General features: G+C 40.7%; 1 protein-coding gene and 1 long non-coding RNA gene across 4 annotated transcripts in view; both read left to right on the forward strand.

The window, feature by feature from the left end:
• The first annotated feature begins 2,085 nt into the window (after positions 1 to 2,085).
• LOC125689327 (uncharacterized) lies at positions 2,086 to 5,708 on the forward strand. Its single transcript, XR_007375201.1, has 4 exons — positions 2,086 to 2,241; positions 2,620 to 2,676; positions 3,949 to 4,022; positions 4,916 to 5,708. It is a non-coding gene; the product is annotated as an uncharacterized LOC125689327 (long non-coding RNA).
• Positions 5,709 to 22,813: 17,105 nt separating this feature from the next.
• The window catches only part of SLC35F3 (solute carrier family 35 member F3), a 147,442-nt gene continuing 145,870 nt past the window's right edge, over positions 22,814 to 24,385 (forward strand). Inside the window, exons 1-2 of one of the 3 annotated variants that reach the window (XM_048935267.1) lie at positions 22,814 to 23,055; positions 23,209 to 23,438. In XM_048935267.1, coding sequence (XP_048791224.1) covers positions 23,003 to 23,055; positions 23,209 to 23,438 — 283 coding nt within the window. In that variant the 5' untranslated portion in view covers positions 22,814 to 23,002. The remainder of the gene's footprint in view (positions 23,056 to 23,208; positions 23,439 to 24,385) is intronic. The other 2 variants (XM_048935265.1, XM_048935264.1) reach the window with 2 other exon arrangements.

Below are 24,385 nucleotides of genomic sequence, written 5' to 3' on the forward strand. Positions count from 1 at the left end.
GATGGAGAACTTCATCACTAAAATTTTGACTGATGTGGGCACAGGCAAAAATGAAACTAAATGTTGTTTTTTAGGGAGTATGGCTGCTGCTCTGCTATTGTGCTCAGTCTTGTTTTTGCAGCACTGTATGTATACTTCCACCTTTGCATATTGTATTTTCCCAAGACCATGAGAGGCAAACCTATATGAAGACAGAACACCTCCAAGAGACAGAGCTGGTCCATTATTACTCTTAAGAACAGCACGTGAGTGGTCTAGGTAGAAAGTAAGAGGGTATGAGTCATGCTGCCAAACAAAAAGAGCACAAAAAGGCAAAGCAAGAGTGTACCTGGAATGGCATGGAGACATGCATAGTTTGTTTCTATCTCTCTCCATGGCAGCTCTTCCAGAAGTAAGGTCATGCCAAAATGAATATCAGCAGCACTGGCACTCGTGGCATTCCTTGCTGGGCACAAAGGCTTTCTTGCTGAGGTGACAGGTGTGCTTTCTGGCATAGACATTTTTTGGCTGGGTGCTGCTGGATTTGGGAGTCAGGGAGCTGGGAGCACTCAAAAATATGCTCTTTGAACTATCTGTTGAATTTGTTGCGTGCTCTCTGCAAAGTAACACAGCATACCTTGCACAAAAACAGGAAAAGACCTTTATGCACAGTTACTTGGGGCTGAGTTAGACAGGAGAGGGCACTTGCAATGACCATTTCCAACCAGGGCATCTCCCAGCTTTTTCAAGTCTCCCAGCCTATCATCCAGCCACATCCTCTCTACTCACGTAAATGCCCTCACTTCAAAGATAACAGCACACAGATGTGTATCTGCACTGCTCTCCATCCATCCTCATTTACAGGCTGGCTGTGCAAGAGGCTGGGGTTCACCACAGACCCGCTCAATTGAGGGCCATCACTGCCCTGGTCCCTAGTGTGTCACCTGCACATTGTCAGACAATGTAATGTTCCAGAGGGAGGCAAATGGAGCTGCTGACTCCTCTCAGCACATCCTGAAGAAGGTAAGGTAAGTAAAATTATGCAAAAGCTGATGTGATTTCAATCATAGTTAAGCTTTCTTGGGAAGATCTTTATTGGGTTTAATAAAGGTTAAACCAGTAGACTGTTTGACAAACTATTGCAATAACTACAGAAGTTAATAAGAAAAACCTTCTCTATTGAGCTATTTCAAGAGCCCCAATATAAAACTACAGTTGGAAGGATCATTTAAGTTTGCCACGGATATTTAGTAGGCTCTAAGGAGTTCTGCTATGGAGAAAGCCCATTAACTTTTTCATCAGGCTCTCTAGGAATCTTCCATAAATTGATTAACATTCAGAACTGGATGTACATAACATTACCTATATTTCTTCTGAGAATAAGTTTATTTCCATCTTATTTCCATCCTAAAAGCTGTTTAGAAATGTACTGTCCTGTCTAGAAAAGGTGAAAGAAATAAGGTTTCTGCCCAAATCATAACTAGCAGAGCAATCAGGAGTCAGATACTATCCTTATTTTTAATACAATTTTGAAGTATTAATATTCTAATTTTTATGATTTTATAATAGAACTTTTTTCAAAGACACAGATGTATGATGTTCTATGTGAATAATAATAATTAAAAAAAAACACTGTCAAGTTATAACATCAGAAATAATGAAGATGAAAACTGAAAAAAAAGAATCCATTGAATTTATTGGTGGGTGGTTTCTTGGAAATTGTTTCACACCAAGTCAAAGCATGAGCCTTCTCACTTGCATTTTCTAATACATCTGGATTACAGTATTAATGAACACTCTTTGGCTTTTTTCTTCCATGCAGACAGCTGAGCACTGCAGTCAGTATTCTTTTCAGACTGTTTGTTAACAAAATAAATAAACTACTTCTTAAATTATTTCACAGTGAAGAGTTGCCTCCAACCCTTGAATTGCTGTGCAACAGTTCTATGCAGTCACTTGATTTTGCAACATCCTTTGAAAGAAATGGGAGTAGCTGAGCTGAGTGCTACCTTGTCATATCAGCCTCACCAGCCCTAGAGAAACTTTCCTGCATTCTGCTTGTTTTACTCCTCTTCTTCCTTAAATGGCCAATTAAGAACAACTGCTTTAAAAAGGAGCTCTGAAAGCACATGCGAGATGTTGGTGGAGATGCTACAGTTTGCCTTGGAGAGCTAGGAGTGAGAGGGATAGGCTGCTTGGAGATAATACTGAGGAATGGTGTTTGGGTGTGGAAGATAAGAAAGTGGTCTGGGAGAAGGGTTGGTAAGCGTGATACCTGTGTGTAAGAAGTGAATGTAACAGAATATGTGGCAGGGCCTTATGAAAGGGGAAACTGAATGTGCAACCTCTTTGGGCACTGAGATTGGGATACTGGGTATCTGCCCTGGACAACTTAGATGAGTCTGAGCCCTTAGACAGGCTTCCCTGGGGATGTTGCAAGAAGCTATGGGAAAAGCAAAGCTTTTTTAGATGATGAAAAAGGTGGAGATGCTTGGAAGGGATGAAGTGTGATCGCAGGTGGGAGGTTTCAGCTTTGGGTTCCTGCTCAGAAGCACTGTAATTGGCAGAGTTGTTTCAGCAAGCCACTAAATTGCTAACCTAGGGACTGACTACTCCTCATCTCATTTTAAAAATCCTAAGTTAAAGAATGGAGCAAAAAGAGTCATTAGTCCATTTGGAAGAAGACAGCTTCTGGAGGTAAAACTAGTTACTGTTGTGGGTCTTTCAATCTGTGTCTGTCTTCACATCTGAACTCTCCTCTAAGCTGCCCCCTTACAAGGGTTAGTAGTTGGCATGTTACTGCTCAGTGTGTGGGAGACCGCTGTTCCCTGCCCCTGGTTTATCTGGTATAAATATGTTATGAAAAATGATAAAAGACTTGATTTGAAAAGAAATGACTGACAGACAGCAATTATCAGTTGAAATTAATGCCTTGTTAGCAATCCTGTTTCTGTTATTTTTTTACTCAACCCTATCAAGGGTTCTCCAAGGGTCCTGCACTAGTGGCAATAGCAACTTAGGAAAATTACATTTAAAATAATCAGAAGTAAAAATTTCTTGAGCTGCCTTTTTAGGGCATGTTACATTGTTTTATGGGTTTGTTTGTGTTTGTTTTTTTTTTTTTTTTTATCTTTTGGTAATAAAGAGAATTTAATATATATATAACTGAGTATTATTGTCATTTAGGAGGTTGTTATTTTTTGTCAGAAAGACTACTATGCTTCTGGCAGTGTTAGTCAGTGAAACTGTGTACAAATTGTTTGTGTGGATTCCAGAGAGACCTCAACTCATCTGTTAGGTCATGGCTTATGTTACAGAGTGTCTGTTTGCTTTTTGCCTTTGTTTTTCATAACACTCCAACAGTGGTCCAGGTTACAAAGAACTTCACAGATATATAAACAAAGATCTGCCTCTCCATCATGAAAGAATCAGTTTTGTATCAAGATGACTGATATTTCCTCAGTTCTCTACTCCCCCCATTTAACATTTTCTGAGTATCGTAGAAATTTATTTGAGCAAAATATCCTGATGCTGGCTGGCTAGCTTCTTGAGTAACAACTCTCGTTAATTTTTTTAGTACCCTGTCATTCCGTGTTAGTCACACAGGAGGAGGGAAAGATTTGAGGCGCAAGGAAAGTGGAGACCTAAACTTTACCTGTAAGACCCATAGGTTCAGGCTCCTTTTCTAATGATTCTACCTCACTTGCATAACAGGAAGCAATGGAGTGACATTTTGAAATTGTGCAAGTAAAAGAATTAGTCTGATGAGGTTTGAGGGAGACAACTCCATGTACTGGTGCAGCAAGGTCATAAGTTTTTTTGGCTGAGTGTATATCTCAAGGGAAACAAATATGTTTGAGACGGGTGCTTCTTGGGGAGGAATATGGATAGGCTGGAACTGAGTACATATTTAAGTATTTACCTTTATGCTATATGTAAGATCTCTGCATTGCTCCGTGTCTCTTAAAGGTGCCCAACTACCAATACAGTTTCAGAGTCTGCCAGTCCATAAGGAACATGCTCTTCTGAAATTTGTGCTAGAGGTATGAAAGTTGTGTATTCTTTCTTTTCCAGTTGGCATGGCAGTTACATAAGTATCTGAATAATTTGGAAGGTGAGGGGTACGGGGCAGAGCTGAATGCTGGTTTTTAATATTCCTAAGAACTATGAAACAGAAATCAAAAATAGACTTTGCTTTTTTTGATAACAGTAATAAAATGGTTAGCAGTGTTAAATTAATCCTTAAACAAAAACAACTGATAATCTTTCCCTGTAATTCATGATGGCACATGATACAGATTCTAGAACATTAACTAGAATTTTGTGGCCTTATTTGCATGGTATGTGTATCCAAAATAGCTGTGGATGAGGGTTCTGGATGTGCAGAGTATCTTGATCAGTCCCTTGTGTTCTGGAGTAAAATGAAGTCAAATGCATTCATGGAAATGTACCTAATTTCTTTGCTAGAAGAGAGGTTTTTATCTGGACCTCTCCTAAGGCACAGATTTACTGAGATGTGCAAAACATCTTTTATGAAGGGTGTACAAATCTGCTAGAAGCTGTTTTCAGTGTATGCAAATTGGCATGTACTCCCTCTCCTACAAAAAGAGATGATAAGGAGCTACACAATGGGGTGCATGAAAGATTTCTTCTGAGATTAGCCTTTGAGATTTTTGTCAAATGCTTCAGTAATGATTTTAAGCCTGATTGAATTTTCTAAATGTGTTAACAACAAACCATTAAGATTGTTTTCTAATACACTTCAATGCATAGTATAAAATACAGTAAGGATTGAATTATATGGGTATGTGATTATGCTTGTGAAAATGCATTGCAATAAGCTTTTCAATTTATAAGTAGGAAATGAAGCTCTGCAATTATGGGATAACATAAAAATCAGAGCAGTAAAATTGGAATTTGGTCATTTCTTTTCTAGGTCTACTGTCAGCAAACATGAACTTGTCCCGTTCACATTTCCCCATAGCTTTAAAAAGAATTCTGTTGAGAATCCAGTGGGAAAGTGGTAAATTTGAAAGCTTCTGAAGAGTGCATCGTAGCTCAGAATGTGCAAAGCTCCAACACTGGCAAACTGTGGGGTAATGCCCCATGTTTCCTCAGTTCCCTTGCTGAAACATGAGCTCTGTCAGGAAATAGGCACTTATTTGAACTGCAGCAAAGCACCACTCAATAAAGATCATTCTGAGCTAGTTTTGGAATCTTCTCTGATCTGAGATGATGCCATAAGATATTCTCTGGCAGCTACACATGCAACAAACTTCCTTACCAAATCAGCCATCGACTCAGGACTTCAAATTGTAAGCCACAGAGGGTGAACCTGTTGACCACTTAATGGCACTTAATCACTGTGAAAATGTGATGTTCAGAACAGAGTAATGATATCAAGAAAACTTGATAGTACCAGTTTCGTATGACATGAAATAGACGTTTATATGACATAAATAGAATAACTTATAGAAAAACAGCAAAAAGAAGACCAAACTGATACTTAATGAGTTATCCATTAATTTTTTTGAGGAGAAAAATAAAACAGTTAATGAGAATTGTGTCTACAGTATAATGTGCTTTTCAGTCTGTAAAGCATAGCTTCCTTTAAAGAATAATAGTTACTTTTGTATTTCCCTGGGTTGTACTCTGGTCTTGCTGCTTTTTTGTGAATATGAGGAATATCAAAGTGTTGATCTTCAGAATAAGGAGAGTAGAGTCTGAATCATAGAATCCTTAAAGTTGGAAGGGACCTTTAAAGGTTATCTAGTCCAACTCTCCTGCAGTGAACAGGGATATCCACATCTAGATCAAGTTGCCCAGAGCCTGATCCAGCCTTGCCTTGATAATCTCCAGGAACAGAGCATCAACCACATCACTAGGGATCCTATTCCAGTGCCTCAACAACCCTCACTGTAAAAGACTTTTTCCTTATGTCTAAGTTATGTCTACCTTCTTTAAGATGAAACCATTTTCCCTTGTTCTATCACCACAGACCCTGGTAAAGAGTCTGTCCTTTTCTTTTCTGTAGCTCCCCTTTAGATATCAAAAGACCACTCTCAGGTCTCCCTAGAGCCTTCTCTTCTCCAGGTTTGAACAGCCCCAGCTCTCTCAGCCTCTCCTCACAGGAGAGGTGTTCCATCCCTTGGGTCATTTTTGTGGCCCTCCTCTGGACATTCTCCAATAGGTCCACATCTCTCCTGTACTGAGGAATCCACATCTGGATGTGGTACTCCAGGTGAAGCCTCACCAGTGTGGAGTAGGTGGATGGGATCACCTTCCTTGACCTCATTAGAAATCAATACTCCTGCTAGGAACAGTTCATCAGCTGAAGTAATCCATGGCTACCTTTGTGATCATCTAACTGTGAACAGAGATTTGAAAATAAAGGAAATGGACAGAAAAATGTATTTGGTTATGGCTGAGAGAGGAGCACACACACAGCTGGAAATGGGCTGCTGAATGAGGCTGGGCTATTAGGGGGACTCTTCCCTGGCAATGTCTGCATTTGGGCTATGAGTGATAGAGATCTTAGCCTAAAGCTCAGTTTGGGGTACACTGAGAGATACTGGTCATGAATCTAGGACAGGACTAGCTTGTCAAAAATACAGAAATGCAATTAGTTTCTAGCAAAACAGCAACCCCTGTGTTTTCACTTCAAATCAGCCCTTACGAAGAGGTGCTCTTATCAACCTCCCCGCTTGGTTGTCAGGTGCAGGATAAGAAGCTGCTATGCTTTAATAAGCCACCTTATAGCTGAAGCTCTCTAGGAATGCTTCTAGTTCTCTGGAAGACATTTTACATGACTACTGCAAATGAACTGCTTTCTACTAGAGAACTGCAGTACTTATTAAGCGGATCAATGCTGATTTTTATTTTCAGCTACATCATTTTATATGAAATTTCTTTGTACTTGTGTAATTGTTTTCAGTAATTTCAGAACAGAGGTGTACTTGTGGTTCAAACACAGTCTTGATTAGGCTGCTAAGGAAGTCACTGGGCATGTACATAATGCTTTACTGAACTATAAAAGCTTTTGAATCTGTGCTCTCTAAGTGGTATATTCTGTTACACTGCTGTTGGTGTTAAGGTCTACTTGGTTTAAGAGGAAGAAAGCATTAATGATTTTTTAAAAACTATTTTAACAAGAAATCTAGATGTTCTGTATTTTTCTCATGCGCATTGAATCTATAACCACCAAATACAGATGCTCATTGTGGTAGGAAGAAATAGGGTCTTTTTGTAATATGGATTACTGAACATTGAATTATAGGTGTTTGATGTGGGAAATAGAAATTTCATAATCTGTTTGTGTTAGTAATAAGGGACCTTTCAGATGTCTCAAAGTCTGTTGCAAAGGAAAACAGACTGCACATCTTTTCAGATGGATCCTACATACTCAAGTGCTGTTTGTTTCCTCTTTGCATAAGAGGCCAAGGCAATCAAAGAGAAGTAGGACTAACACTAATGCATGTCTAACACTGGCAGGTTATTGTTGGAGCCTTTTCTCCTACCCAGAGTAAGGGGGAGTAACACAGCACTGTTAATAAGGCTCGCTTTATGTGATCTGTGTGCTCTAAATTAACTACAGATGCTCTAGGTTTGTTATCACTGTTGAGGGACCCTTTTGAACCATGATCTTGTCAAACTGTGAAGAAGCCATATCTGAATCTTAGTTTGATTGAAAACTAAGTGTAAGCACTGTGTCTTGCAAGCTGCAGTACAACATCAGTGAGTGAGATTTCCGCTCTAGTGAACTCTGATCTGATGGACCTAAAATTAAGAGATCTGTCTTCTAATGCTAGGGGAGCTTTCAAATAAGCTTAATAAAGGGACCCTCTGTAAGCAGTCTGCTTTTGTTTTCCCATGCATCCTGGTTTCTTAGATTGTCTTCTCCTGTGTTTCAAAAAAAGCAGGAGGCCAGACCTCTTTGATACTGTGGTATCTTTTTCTCACTTTTGAAGAGAGAGACTGCAGAAAATATTTTTGAAAGCCACATAAAGAAAGCTGATACACCTTCTCAATGATCTTATAGGATTTGCTTGAGCTTAAATCCCAGCAATTCTACATAACTGTCATGGATTTGCTTATTGGGGACTTGCTATACAGCACCCTTAGACAGCTTGGGAGTCTAACTAGCACCTAAAGCATGATGGGCTCTTCACTGAGTCCTGAATGATGAACTGCTCTAGGTGACTGCTGCTGAATACAATAGTTAGCCTTCTAAAATTCTCCTGAACAGGCAAGAGTACATGTACACACACACACACACACACACACACAAAGAGCAACTGACTGTATAATTCCTGATTGTTCTGTTTTGTGGGAATACATATTGTATATCTTTAACTACAATATTAATTTCCAGAAGATTAATGCAAACACCATTTGTAACTAAACATTTCCAGAACGTGCTACTTAAGACCTAAATAAGCTCAAACATGAACTGTCTTGCATAACTGCAATCCTTGCCTAAATTATACTCTGTATTTCCTCCTTCTGTTTAAACTGTTGATGTATTTATGATATAGTAAGAAGGCAGTTCTATTCCACCGTAGTCTAGCAGTATGTAAAATGAATACTTAAGCAGCTTAGAATAAGTAAAACAGTGTTTCCTTTGTTTTATTATTTTCACTTTTAAGAGCAAGTGCTTTGAAAATCGAAAGTTGGATCCCATCTTTCTAGCTTCAGAGTGATATTTGAGCTTCCAGCTCATGCCAGAACAGTGAGCAGCTGCGCTCTCATGCCAGGAAAAAGTTTTCTATAGGTTGTATTTCGTATATTAGAACTATTTTTCTTCTTAATATATTGACATTCATTGGTATTTATAAATGTCATCTATAAAAAATGTACTCTCTGGTGACATTCAGCACTTTATGAATGCTCAAGCAAATCATTTCAGAGGTGTTAATTGCACCATTCATCTCAATAGGATTTTAGTGTTAGCCCAACAGCAACAGCCTTTTTAATTTCCTCACAGCTGATCAAAGCAATCAAGAAAAGAGACATTCTGTTGAATTTTCTTTAAGACCCTGGTAAAATCTTATTTCACTTAGGCAAGTGGATGGTATTTTGGAAAGCACTGCAAAGTCAGATCTGCTTTCCCTGCTGTCTGAATGTATTTTCTCCCCATTAATGAAACAGGTATGCAAGCGCCAGTGTCAGTCTTGACAAGCAAAACAATTCTTAACATTCAGGTAGCTCAATACTTTTCAAAACTGAAATTCTTTGTATTGATTTTTGAGTAGTAAAGCATGCTTATGCTTTTCTTAAACTACCATTTAGATAAGTAGAAGTAGCTTTGAAATTAGATGTCTCATCTTCAGCTTGGCTTCTAACTGGTCACAGAAGATGAGAAGAGTTGCTTGATTTTTTTAAAATTATTTTTAAATGTCAGTATGTGTCTGTAAGATGAACACAGATAACTCGCAGTGCACCAAGAAAATGAACTGAGAACATTTCTGCTCACACCTTTGATATTCTGAAAGAGAGCAGTTCGCACCAGTTAAGTGTTTTCCCTACTAAGTGCTCTGCTGGAATCTTACCCTTAAGTCTTGATTTGGGTTTCCTTTGGGCCAGTCATATAGGAGAAACAGAACTAAGCTGAGAGCCTTAGATCCTTCAAAAGTTGCTGAGGGCTTGGAAGGGTTTGTGCAAGCACTTCTCACAAAACTGTTCCATCCTCTGAGTTGGAGGTATGCTAACTTTGGAGAGAAAGCAGTCATAAAGGAACAAGACTTTAACACCACATTCATTTATTTGCTACTAAGCACTGTTCTATTTTCATTTCTTAGACCAACTATAGGGTGTCCTAAATACGATGTCACAAATAACTTAGAACCATACTGTTAAGTAGGTGAAAGTAAGAGCTGTTATGTATGCTTGCTTCCAGGTAAATTCCCCTGGATCTTGTTTGTTATGGGTTACGGGTTTTAAAATCTTTAAAGACCCCCCAGCATTTATATTGAATATAACTTTATTGAATGTGGCAATCATTAAACAATGTTTCCTAGTGTTAGAAAATTTAGATACTTGTCAATTAAAGAGCTTAAGACAGAATTGCAAGTGCTGGGAAAAGAGTACTACAGTGTTTTCATGTCAGCCCATTGTAGGTGCAAAGATAAATGAGTGCCAAACTCCCTAGCCACAGAAAATGGATTACAGCTCACACTGAGTTTAGCCCTGTAATGTTCTGATGCTCTTATTGAATTTTTGTGGTAGGCAAAGAGGATGTTTAGTCCTGTATTTAAAAAAATAAATAAATAAATAAAATTGTTTGCAATATTCTAGAAAATGCCTTTACCAAATCAGTGTATGTTCCTCTGGTCAGCAAGGTACTCTGCTCTCATGGATTTTTCATTGCTTTGGGTTTAAAGTGCTATGATGATACCTGTTCTACAGGCACTCTAGAAATAGGAGATCTAATTGTTCAAATGTCCACGGAAGGAACTTATGGAAGCTGTGGTGGGCTTTTTCCTTCTAGTGCTGAAAGTAGTAGTTGAATAGCACAGTCATCATGATAGTCTACTCCTGGAATTCTGGGACTCTGTCCGTATCCTTTGTACTCTGCCATCATTTCATTTGCGCAACTTTTCTCTCATCTTTGTTCTCATTATATTTTTGTTTAGAATTTTACTTTTTTCTGTGCTATTTGAGCTGTTTTGCACTCAGGTACTTGTAACAAATTCCCTGCAATGAGTCGTCAAACTGTGAAAAACAAGTTGAGCAAAAAGTTCATCTTTGAAACATGAAAGTGTGTGTGGAACAGGCCATTAAAGTCCCTTAACACTTTGAAAAATAACAGTAGTCTAAATTTCTGGTTTTGTATTTCTTCTTTGCTTTGTTACATAATAGATTAAGTACAGGTGCTACCCTCCATAATTTGAGTCATATGATTACCCTTGCAATTAACCTCTCCCAGGTACGCATTGGTGTAAGCATGGAGTGCTGGCTTTCACAGTTGGAGTGATTTGATGGAAATCTTTGTGTGTTTGGTTCTAGTAGCCTCTGTCCTGTTTCCAATTTACTCCAAAATGTAGGTTCAATTTCTTCAGCTCTAAGTAGAGCTTTGATGCATGAGCAATATGAAAATACTACAAAGAAGAGAAAAACAGAATAACTTAAAGGGACAGCAGGGGAAAAACAAAACTAAAACAATGAGTAATTTAACGTGGCCACAGCAGAATTTTCTGTATGGAGCTTCCTGCTGAATTTAACTGTTCAAAGCCTTGATTTTGCTCCAACTGGAGGCCATAGGCTACTTTGGATTGAACTTCCCCGAAGTCAATGATTCCTTTCCCTTTGTCTGTTGACACAACGCACTGATTTGGTGCTATTTAGCCCCAAAATTCCATTCACTGGGATTCCTCTTTGCTGCCTTTGCCCCATGCCACTAGAAATGATGCTTTAAAGAAACTCTGTATTACATTATCTATGCTACTTTGCTAAGCATTATGGTCCTCTGCTATTTTCCCTCTGTTTTTTTCTGACAGTGAATTATTGTGCTACTGTTTGAATGTCAATCTATTCTCATAACCTCTTGACATTAGATGAGGTTGCCTGAGGAGACCACTACTTAAGGAGGGTTTTTGGGTTTTTTTTTTGGCCAAATTTAACAAAGTGATGCTACAACTAAGTGGAGTAGTGTCAGCTCCAGAGCAAACTGTGTGTTTGGAGCTTCACTGCCATTCACTGGTGAAGTGAATGCATAAGTGCTACAATTAAGAACTGGGTTTTCATTTCTGTGTCTGCCACAAAGATTAGATTATATTAATTAAGTATCTTATATTTTAATATTATACCACGTTGTCACCATCTAAAAAGCGGTGTTGAAACTACCTACAGTAAAGAGAAATGCTGTTTTCAAAGAACTGATTCTTGTATAGAAAATGTCATGGAAGTACCAGTGGTGTACAATCTGCCAATTCCCAACATTTTCTGACATGAAGCAGACAGTATCACGTGGAAATGTGAAACAGAAATTTAGACATTGCTTCAGCTCACCTTAAGCATATCCTGAAGAGCTTTTTTCTGCATCTTTAACTAGGTCCTTAATTACCTGCATCTATGGCCTGTTGGCTTAGAATTGAAAAGAAGTTATTATACTGAGCATAGTGAACAAGCCGCCCTGGGATGGATTTATGACTTTAATGAGCCCCAAAAGAGGTGTTATCTTATGGCAGATTAGCTAGTACTGCTAATTCATTAATAAATGTGAATAATGTTTCTAATTGCTTAGAAATTATTTAAACAATTTTAAAAGCTTGTTTCTGGAGTGAAAGGAAATCTGTTTTCAGCTAACACCTTCCACCAATACTATGCTTACAAAAAAACCAACACAAGTGCTCAGTGATAAATGGCCTGCCCTTTTTGAAATGGGCTAATTCCATTTGATTTATATAATCCATGGAGTTAGAGCGTGGGAGAAAGAAGGCATTAATTTCCAGAAGATTCCTTGTAGCTTGACAATCCAGGCAGCAAAAAACTTGAGTTAGAAGCTGAATAATGAATTAGTGATGCTTGCAAACCTTCATCAGAAGTGCACCTGAAAGCTTCAAGTTGCTCTGTTAAGCATGGAAGCTGCCTGGCCTCTTGCCCAAAAGGAACAGGTCCTTCTGAAAGGCTTTGGCTCGCTCCTGCAGGAACAGACTCAGAATGAAAGCTGCCACCTGCCCATAGTTCTGCAGAACTTGATATCATTTCAACTGATGGTAGCTCAGCATCTCTGGTAAATGTTGTTATGGTGACGGTGGAATTGTAACACTGAGCACTACATCTGTCTGCTTATTAAGCAGTAGCAATCCTGCTGTGTACTACTTCAAAAGGAAGGGAAACTCTGCGTTGTTTTTTGAACCTACTCAGTAATCGAAGAGGAGAGATTAAAAAATTTTCTTTCTTTTAAAAATTTAATGCTGGAATTTGATCTCAGGACAGGAAGAGAGGGAACATAAGCCTTTTTATACACCTTGACAGCTAGGTTTCTTGCTTACTTACAGCAGCGACATGTTTCCTGCAGAAGATGGCAGAATGCTCAGCCCCAGTGTGAGCAACCTTCAGAGGAGCTTACGGTCTGTGCATGAGTGTGTCTGAGAAAATGGCATGCTGGTAACTGTTACTGCTGTCACACAATTATAACCCTTCTTGTCTGATACTTCAGCAATCTAGAATCCATGGTATTCAAAACAAGTTCTTAGGGATGTTCCAGGTTGGTGTATTTTTCCTTCCAGAGCTTCTTTTCCCAGTTCTGAGCAGTGTCAGGAGGTTCTTTGTTTCTATTCATACTTCGTACTTGCATTGGAGGCTGATGAAATGATGGTTAACATTAGTCCATGTAGTGGAAATGGTAAGTCATGTCCCGAAGCAGTGATTGAGTACCTGGTGGGAACGCAGGGCCAACCCAGGGGTGCTCAGGAACATACAATGTACCTAAGGGACCAGAAGGGGTGGGGTCAGGATCCACCACTTCCCAGACCTTATTTAAGGGTTGGCAGTGGAGGTAAAGGCGATCTCTTTGGAGAGCTGTGAATACCTGAAGCCTTCTGAAGGTAAGCAGATTATTCCCTATGTTTGTGCACCCATAACTGTTGCATTTGAGCATGACGTCACTTACTGTTGCCTAAGGCTTTGCTATTCTACTGTTGTTGCTGTGCTTTCCATTATGTTACAACATTACAGTCCAGAAACTGTTCCTTTGTGATTTGGCTTTTTCAGCGTGTCATTTTAATGGCTTCCTTCTACCTGGGTCCAAATTGGAGCCAGGGAAACTTACAAGCAGTACTTCCCCTTGTGCCCCTCAGCTTTGCAGCTGCAGGGAAATCATTTTTGTACTTCATTTGTACGTTGACAAAATATCACCAAAGGATATCTTCAAAACCTACAGTGCTACAAACTGCCTTTCTGAAAGGCACAGCACAGATAATAGTCTCTGAAGCTCTGAGCTGGGTCACATGAGATAGAGCTCATGGAAACCCATGAGGAAGAGATGAGAATCAAGAGTAACTTCATTTTTTCAGATGAAATGATAGCTCAACTCTGGGTGAGGGAGGGGGAGGGGTAGTGGAGAAGAGTTCGTTTTTAATGAGAGAATAAACATTTAGAAAAGGGAGAACAAGTCATTAACCAACCTCTAGGATTTATTTCTTTTCAGTCTTTTTTGATAACTGAAATGTAATAAAAATGAAAACTAAGCTGCTAACAATGAGGCAGCTGTTGACTAATACAACAAAACATTATATTCAACCAGAAGGAGCAACTGCAGCAACACTTATCTAGAAATCTAATATAGTCCATGTGTTTTTTGGTGTGATTTTAGCTTGGTATGTGAAATAGCTATTGCTAAGTGAGCAGTGAAGACTGAAGCATCCATTGTGGAGAACAGAGTTCATAGCGGTCCTTGAGAGCAGCTCGGCAGAGAAGGACCTGGGGGTCCTGATGGACGAGAGACTGAATATGAGCCAGCAGTGCGCTCTGGCAGCTCGAAAGGCAAATGGGATCCTGGGCTCCATCAGGAGAGGGGTGACCAGCAGGGACAGGGAGGTGATTGTCCCTCTCTACTCGGCTCTTGTGAGGCCCCATCTGGAGTACTGTGTCCAGGTGTGGAGCCCTCAGTACAAGAAAGACATTGAGATTTTGGAAAGGGTCCAGAGGAGGGCGACTAAGATGATCAGGGGGCTGGAGCACCTCCCCTATGAGGACAGGCTGAGGGAGTTGGGCTTGTTCAGCCTGGAGAAGAGAAGGCTGCGGGGTGACCTCATTGCAGCCTATCAATACCTGAAGGGAACCTACACCCAGGAGGGGAGTAAACTCTTCAAAAGGGCTGACAACAGCAGGACTAGGGGAAATGGTTTTAAGTTGAAGGAGGGAAGATTTAGGTTAGATGTTAGGGGGAAGTTCTTTACTAGGAGAGTGGTTAGGCCCTGGAACGGGCTGCCCAGGGAGGTTGTGGATGCCCCGTCCTTGGACGTGTTTAAGGCCAGGTTGGACGGGGTCCTGGGCAACCTGATCTGAATATGTATGTTTGGTGGCCCTGCTAGGCAGGGGGGTTGGAACTACATGATCCTTGGGGTCCCTTCCAACCCGGGTGATTCTGTGATTCTGTGATTCTGTGATTCTGTGATTCTGTGATTCTGTGATTCTGTGATTCTGTGATTCTGTGATTCTGTGATTCTGTGATTCTGTGATTCTGTGATTCTGTGATTCTGTGATTCTGTGATTCTGTGATTCTGTGATTCTGTGTGAGTTGGACAGCTTGGGATTCTTTCCTTGACAGATGCACATCTAACTTCTCAAATACCAGTGATGGAGTCTCCAGCAAACTTCCTAAGCTGTATTCAACAAAGATTTATTTAGTATCTTAATTGAGAGGTCTTTTTGCTGAGATGTAAGCATCTTATTCTTCTCCTGTCCTAAGCAAACAGGAAGATTAATGTGCTGTCTCTTTCTCATAATAGCTTTAAGGGTTTCATACTAATTTTCCTCTTTCTCCCGGCCTAAAAACCATAACTTAGTAAAACTGTGTGAAGATGGCATCTTCTTGCCACATCTATTTATAATCTGATCTGCCAACTTAAGTAAAAGAGACGTGATCCTGTGCATTGCTGTTGCCCTCAAAAAAATTGAAAACAATTCCTTTCTTCATTTTAATCTTTGTTGATAAAGTGATAACTATTTCCTAAATAGTGAACCTAGTGAATTTGCTGTGATGAGGATATAGAATCATAGAATCCTTGGAGTTGGACCTTTAAAAGTTACCTAGTCCAACTCTCCTGCAATGAATTCAGACATGCACAGCTAGATCAGGTTGCTCAGAGCCTGATCCATCTTTGCCTTGAACATCCCCAGGGATGGGGAATCTGCCACATCTCTGGACAACCTGTTCCAGTGCCTCACCACCCTCACTGGAAAAGACTTTTTCCTTTAATCCAGTCTAAATCTACTGTCTTTAAGCGTGAAACCATTTCCCCTTGCCCTATCAAAACAGACCCTGTTAATGAATCTTTTCCCTTCTTTCCTGTAGCTCCCCTTTAGATATTGAAAGGCTGCTATGAGGTTACCTTGGAGCCTTCTCTTCTCCAGTCTGAACAGCCCCAGCTCTCTCAGCCTGTCTTTGTAGGAGAGGTGTTCTATCCCTTGGATTACATTTGTGGCCCTCCTCTGGGATGTGCTCCAACAGGTCTATGCCTTTCCTGTACTGAGAACTCCACACCTGAACGCAGTACACCAGGTGAGGCCCCACCAGAGCAGAGTAGAGGGGCAGGATTGTGTCCTTCATCCTGCTGGCCATGCTTCTTCTGGATATGGTTACCTTTCTGGGCTGTGAGGGCATGTTACTGGCTCATGGTCAGCTTCCTATCCACCAAAACTCATAAGTCCTTTCCAGAAGATCTGTGTTCAGTGCTTTCATCCCTCAGCTTGTATTTGTAGTGGGGGTTGCCTCAACCCCAGAGCAGGATCTTGTATTTGGTTTTGTTGAACCTCATGAAGTTCTCCTGGGCCCACTGTTCATGCCTGTCTGGAAACACAGTATTTAAGGTCACAAGACATTAACTGCAGTCATGGCTGATAGCTAAAATATGATTGGTATATACTCACGAATGCTGGAGGATGCATTTTGCATGGAGCAAAATGCTATATCATGCTCAGTGTTCAGGCTGTAATAGTGACTGTGTTTTATAGGGGCTACCTTAATTCCAGTTCCCTGTATACAAAAAATACATTAGAAGTAATATAAAAATCCCACGTGAGATACCAAGGGCACAAACTGGTTTTCAACTGCATAATAAAGCATAAAATACTACATTTTTTCAACTTAATGTGTGAAATCACAATTAATCCATCTATATGCTATGTATTAGGGAAAATAATAAATGCGTTATTCTAATTTTTCTTTCCTCATTTATTTGACACAGTTAAAATGGGTATTTCTGGCTGATATTACAAACTTCTCTAATACGATTTTTTTTAATCTCCTTTTTTGTTTATTACAGATTCTAAAAAAAGAGTGTCATAGAATCATGAATTCTTTCTGTATTTTTCTCTGGATTACTTTTCCAAGGACAGTATTTGTATTTCAAGTTAGTCAAGGCAAGTGTCTCTTTTCTAGTGAAGATATCATAGTGTGATGTAATCTCCTCTTCACCTTCACTATTGTTTACAGTTTTGTTTATGGCTTTGGTGATGTGACTTAGTTCATGCCTGGGGGGGAATTCTTCAGATTCACCTATTTCTGCTTGAATAGAAGACTTACACAGGCCTACAAAGGAAAACTTACCTACATGGAAAACTTAGAGCTCGAAACCAATCACGGTAGGCTAGAGATAGAAATTTAAAATAGACTTTAGAAGAAAATTGCCAACAATGGAACACAAGGGCCTACAGATTTTTGAAAAGTTGTGCTTAGCTTAAGCAAAGTTGGAAACAAAGATACTGACAGTAAAAACATCTATTGCAACCACGTTTCTTTTGAAAATATGATTGTGATCACAAATATCATGCTGCTCTTCAAAGTAAGTGGCTACCTATGTAGCTATGCATTGTAGCTATGCATTGTAGCTATGCATTGTAGCTATGCATTGTAGCTATGCATTGTAGCTATGCATTGTAGCTATGCATTGTAGCTATGCATTGTAGCTATGCATTGTAGCTATGCATTGTAGCTATGCATTGTAGCTATGCATTGTAGCTATGCATTGGAGGCAACTCCATTAAGCCGGTGGAATTTCTCCACTATGAAATAATTCATACCAATCTGGGTTGGTTAGATGACACTGCTTTAAATTTTAATGACTTAAAACTTGTTTGAATAGTAATTCCATTGAGAAATGCTGCTGATTTATTTATTTATTTATTTATTCTACATACTAAAGATTGTTTTCACGTAGAAAATCAGTTGTAAAGCATATTTTCATTATTTAGGATGTACAATACAGAATAAGTACCCATAGTAAGTAATCTAAACGGTGTTTTGAAAAGAGCTCAAGATCAAGTTTGGGAACAATTTCATAAGCTGTTCTGCATGAGAATTATGAAGCAGTTTACTTGTTAACTTTCTGTAGCTGTATTTACCATACATAAATGATTTTAAATAGCAGTGATAACATTCATCTTGATCTTTGTGATGTTTTGGTAGACAGGATTGTGCACAGCTGCTGGCACTTCTCATTCACTTTCTCCATGTCCTTCTGATTTATAAATTTTAATACAGAGTGTGAGGCCTTGGTCAAAGTGATGTGGTGAGTCTGTCAACTATTGTACATGAAAATCTGCCTTTAGAGCAGGTAATTTAACTTTAAACTAGGTGATGACTTTCAGCAACTAAAAACCCCAGAGAATTCTAGCACATGTAGCTTTTTCTAGCCTAAGCTTTTGTATCTGACTTCCCCATCAACATGCACAGCAAAATCAAGCTCAGTGCATTTAAAACAGTTAGAAGCCATATTATTTAACATTGTTCTGTTCAGTAAACAGATCTAGGATTCATGGGGAAGGGGGAAATTCTTCTGGACATTTCAGGACTACAGCTTTTGCAAGGTCATCTTCTCTTGTCTCAACCTTTAAGAATGATTTAAAAGCTTTTTGACTTTCCTCAGCAAATACCCTTTGGCAGGATTAAACTGTACTGTTGCCAATTCAGCTTACTACCAAGCATGTTAATGAGGTGTCTTGGCCTTTTTATTAATTCTACAAGCAAAGTAGTCCATTCAGCAGTGACTGAGAAAGTTTAATCAAATAATCTCATTGTTTTTAATTTATCACCACAATAAAATACTCTACTAAAGAAATAACCCATTTTTCAATTCTATATAGCTTCATACAGAGATGCAGTTCTGCTTTGAGGCTCACAGTAGTGCTTACACCAGCCCTGATGTTTGTATACAATTAATACAGATGTCACTGTGTACAAATGAATGCTAGGGGGGACTTGCACAGCACCTCTGTGAATTGTCTGCCTGTAGTTCTTAGCGTTCTTCCTCTCACTGCAAACTTATACTGTTAAAAGACTTTTTAAATCAAGTCTTAATTTAAAAAAAAAAAAAGCTGGAAATAAAATGCAGTAAGATTCTAATATTTCAGATATATGTGAGCAGCTTCAAACAGCTGCCATTAACCCTATACAATAAAAACTGCCTGTCAAATTAGTGTCCAAGTCTTCCATACGCTTCAGAAATTACCCTGTTGAGAAGGCTGTACTGTCCAAGACTAGCAATGCGTTTTCTACATCAAAAAATGACAATTTTAAAAGCCATCTTCAAAACTAGAAAAATGAAAGCTTATGTAAAGTTTGAGAATTATCAGATTTTTCTTGGGGCTGGCACACTTTCCAGATAAGCAACTTTAAACACAGTATGAATGTTAGGCTCTGATTCACAAAGGCAACAGCCTTCCCTCAGCACAAATCCAATAAGTTTTCTTTTGCATTCTATCCGTAGTCTTTTACTTTCTCCCCTGAATCTTCATGGCTGCTCTTCTATTTCTTTTGGTGGGTTTTCATGGGATAGCCAGGGTAGAGAGCTATTGTTATCGTTTTCCCTTTTTCCTTATTCCCTGGTTATTTGGCTCTCCTCTCACTCTCAAACACACACTGTGGTCTGTGAAGTCAAAAGGACCAAGTAGAAATGAAAGAAAAATACTAAAACTTGTAAGACTGGTAACTAATCTTTCCTTTAGCTTTGTTTTGTAGTCCATTATTTCAGGTATAAATTACTTGACATAGCAGAATGTGGTATAAGATACGAGCCCATACAGAGCACAGATTGACTTTGGGATTCATGCCTCAGGCATTTCTTAAAATACAGGATATTGAAAGGATCTACTGTTCTGTATTTTGTCTTTGACACCTCCTACAGCCCTTTTGCGGTTTCCTGCTGAAGAAGGAAAACGAGGAAGGAGATATTGTTGTTTCTGAAATGGCATTTTTGTGTTTTGCATTTCAGTTTTCTATTTGAATCGGGAAGAGACAAAGGCAGTGCTCACACACTACAAGGAAATGATGAGATACCCTAGAAAGAAAAGGTGTTTTTTCTCCCGTACTTCTCATCTAACAATAGATAGCAAAACAATCATTAGGTCTATTTCCAATTTCAAATGAAAGGGACTTTTATTTTCCACTGTTTGACAAAGAAGAATGTTGAAGAGTTTATATTCAACAACATTGAAGTAGCAGATTAAAATCAGCTTTATATAAAGCAGCATACTTCCCAGAAACCAAGACACTGACTCTATGTGTCCCTTTGTGACTACAGCAGGCAACTACATCATAGTTTTCAGAGCTTTCTAGATGCTTTCAGCAAAGAGTCTTGTCTGAAATCCTGATACTTGTTTGGTTTTGCCCATAAGATGCAGGAATCTAAGAACTATTCAGGAATTTCATGACAAATATGTTGCAATTTGTGTTAAAGTCATCTGACTGTAATTGCTGAAGCTTGTTCCCTCTCTCTACTTGAGAAAGTGTGAGGCTGTTGAAGGTGGTTGGATGGATTTATTCGATTTTGCATTTGGATATTTTCTGTCATCTCAAGCAGTCTTCCTCAATTTTCTGAGTTTATTTAAATATAAATACAGATAGATACTTCAAAAAGTGAATGAGAGCAAGACTAACTGGGGAAAAACTCAAAAGTTTTTAACTGTGGTAATGTTTTTTGTTGCTGCTTCAAAACTTTGTGTATTAAATAGATTGCATTCAGAGTTGTGCCCTCATCTAGTCAGAATAGCATATTAACCTTAAATTGGTCCTGCTGATCTGGCTGGAGCCACTTTGACTATATAATAGCAGTATATTCATGTGAATGTCAGGTTTGACCCCAGCTAGAGAAAATCATTTTGCCATATCAGTGTTTCCATATATTACATGGGACTTTTATCATGTACATTGTATTTCTGTCTAATATCCAACAAGCCTTGGGGCAGGAACACCAGATTAATGGCTCAGGTGCATACCTTCAGTAATAAGGATAAAAACACTAAGGAGCAGGGACATACATCAGCTGCAGAAAGATTCAGTTAAAAGAATACTTGCTTAAGGAGGCAGCTGGGGCTCTGAGTTCCAAGAGCTGTTTGGAAATTACTAGTCCTTCACGTGATGCTAGTAATATTTCGGATATGACTATTTATCCCTCTTGGATAAACTTTCATGAAGTCAGTAATAATGGGAAATGAAAATAGAGTTTAAATGACATTTTCCTCTGCCATGGCGTCACAGTGCCTATAATATAGTGCTGATATGTCTTGATGGCTGTATTTAAGAGCTGAGTAGCAGTCAAAAAGGGAAAAAAAGGGTGCAGCTAATAGGACAATAAGTCACTGGACTCTGCAACTGCTCCCTCTTACAGAGCTCTGCCATTTTAAAAAATATACTATTTCCTAACTCATGCATGACTGTAGGTGTTTTATTGATTTGAAAGTAGTAAAAGGTTCAGAAAAGCCATTCACAGCATCACTGGTTTAGTGCTACATATAATAGTGGCTAGCTCCTACCTACACTGAATCAAATCCTGCTCAATTTTGCCCACTGAATAGGCATTATACTATGTATAAATATATAAAACATTTAGTAAATGTTTTTTCTTTACCTCGTTGCTTACTCTTGCATAGCATTGCTAGCTTATTCACTGCTTTTTCTCTCCTCATATTAAAAACTGTAAAACAGCTCCACAAATCCACAATAAATTCATGACTAATGCCTGGGAGGTGGTGCAGTCACCATCCCTGGAGGTGTTCAGGAAACATGTGGATGTGGCACTGAGGAATGTGGTTAGTGGGCAAGGTGGGATGAGCTGGTGGTTGGACTAGGTGATTTTAGCAGTCTTTTCCAATCTTAACAATTCAATGAAATGCAAAATCATGTGGATTTATCTTTTAGCATTCAATTCCACACAGCACGTTTCAGTTCTGACTACAATTCTTAAACATGGTTAAAATAGCAGACAGAAGAATTCTTACTTGAGTGTTCACAGCAGCTTTTAAGAAGCATCATCATTAATAGCAAGGTTTGGTAAGATCTGAGGAGCTGTAATTTTGAAATGTTTTTTAATTAAGCATTTCAGTACATGCTACAGAGAAGGAACATGCATTTCCTTCTCTCAGGAGATGAATGCTCACTTCAATCTTGCCAGCACTGCCACCCAAGCTGTCCCAAGTCAATTGTCTGTGTGACAGGGGAAAGTGTTATCGCACATCTATCATCCAATTTACAATCTGAAATGACAGCAGCTGGCAAAGAAGAAAACAGCAGAAAAACAATCTTTTGGAGGAATGGGTACGGAATGAGATGATTCTGGAACATCAAGGTGGAGAAGCACGCAACAGGGGCTCTGAATTCCATGGCAGCTCTCTGCAAACGCATGTAGAATGAGACTGGACTTTGGTGGCTTGACTGAAAAGCCTAATCTCATTTTTGCTTTTATCCACTACTGCTGATCTGAACTGCACCAGCATCTGCTTCCCCCCTCACCGGCACCTGAGCACAGGTCATGTGTGTTTGTATACAGAGCGCATCCATACTGACGTTCATTTAAGCTTCTATGTTTACTGAGCGCTTCCACTGCCTGCTTTTATGCTTAGGCTGCGTGTAAAACCTGTGCTTGAGAGACTGGCCGCTTCTCTCAAGCTCCCAACGGGCGGGGAGAGAGATCGCCACTACGGCCGGGCTGAGGGCTCCCCGCGAGGCGCAGCCGGCCGGCAGGGGGCGCGCGGCGCGGCCGTCACCCGACGATTGGCGGTACGCGCGAGGCTCCCCCTAGCGGCGGCCGGCAGCAGCGCGCGGGCGGGGGGCGCGGGGCGGCGGCGGGGGCCGGGCAGGGCGCGCTCCGCAGGCGGCAGCGCCTCGCAGCCGGCAGCGGCGGCCCGCCCCTCTCCTGCCCGTCTCTCCTTGCCGGGCAGTGCCGGCCCGGGGACCCTCGGCGGTGGCCGCCGCCTCTTCGCCCGCTCCGTGCCTCCTTCTCGCCCGGTACCTGCCGGTGAGCGCCGCCGGCTCGCCCCGCCGTGAAGTCTGGGCGCCCCGCAGCCTTCGCTGCTGCTGCTCCCCATGGGGATCCGGGAGTTCCCCAACGGCTCCGCGCGGGGCAAAGCAGCCACCCTGTGAGTACGGCCGCGGGGCGGGCGGGAGGGACCGGGACACCCATCCACCCCAGCCCATCTCGCGGCACCTGCGGGGAAAGTTGTCGGAGCCGTGGGGCCGCCGCCCTCCGGACCGCGCGCGGCGGTCCCTGACGGCCCTCTCCCGTCCCCCAGAGGCATGCGGCGCTCCCCCGATGTCAGCCCGCGGCGGCTGTCCGACATCAGCCCGCAGCTGCGGCAGCTCAAGTACCTGGTGGTGGACGAGGCCATCAAAGAGGACTTGAAGTGGTCCCGTTCCGTGGAGGATCTCACCAGCGCTTCCGTAGGGCTCACCTCCATCGAGGAGAGGATCCTCCGTATTACCGGCTATTACGGCTACCAGCCTTGGGCCGCCAGCTACAAACGTGAGTCCCAGCTCGGGGCTGCCCGGGTGTGTGTGTGTGTGTCGGGGGGGGGGGTTGAGTTTGCGCCCGCAGCCCTCGGGCAGGGGCTGGGGTGCGGGAGTGCCCGCAGCCACGAGTTACGCTGCTGAGACCGAGGGACGGGTGCTGGTGGCAGCGCTGCAGGGTGTTGTTCTCTGTGTCTGTGGTAGCCCCTCCGCGTTCATCCGCACGCGGTTTTCCAAAGTGATGTTTTAGGAGACTGTTAGATTTTCACAGCGTTTCATCTCGTTTTTTATGCCTTTCTTGCGTCTGTGGAGCTGTTTCTTCCGTATTTCTACACTTGAGCAAGAAACTTACTACGATATCAGCGAGGAGAAGCCCAGCTGTGTTCCCCATAGGCATGACTTAGAAAGGCAGCGAGTCCTCGGGGGGCTGTGATACAGCAGCTAGTGCTTTCACATGTAATGCTCCCTATCTCTTGCCTGTCTTTCATCTCCACGGGGATAACTGCATGACTTCAGGAGCTCTAAAAATAAGTTACCCATTAATTGAAGTCATGAAAGTATCTTTGGTTGTTTTAATGTTGTCTGTTGTAGGGTTTTTGTTGTTGAAATGATCGGGCTGTAACAGAAGTGGTCGCTTTGCTGGGTATGTGGGCTCTGACCAAGTGATTGCTTTCACCTTGTGCTTTCCTAAGTATGAAGTGTAAACATCCTGAAATGTTTGCTCGTGGATGATCTCCTTGTGAGTGTGCTTCATCATGAAAGTGATGCAAGAAAGCGTGGTACACAGCTTTCTCCACTTTTACACAGCATTTGCTCCACTTTTCCACTGAGGAAGAGCAACTTTTGATTGTAAATAGGGCTTTACTGATGAAAATTCTTCTGTAAGAGCCTTTCTTTTTTTTTTCTTTTTTTCTTTTTTTTTTCATTATGTTTCAACACAAATATCTGATATTTGCTACTTTA

This window comes from Lagopus muta, chromosome 2, assembly GCF_023343835.1.
Source record: "Lagopus muta isolate bLagMut1 chromosome 2, bLagMut1 primary, whole genome shotgun sequence".
In the NCBI taxonomy this organism is placed as follows: domain Eukaryota; kingdom Metazoa; phylum Chordata; class Aves; order Galliformes; family Phasianidae; genus Lagopus; species Lagopus muta.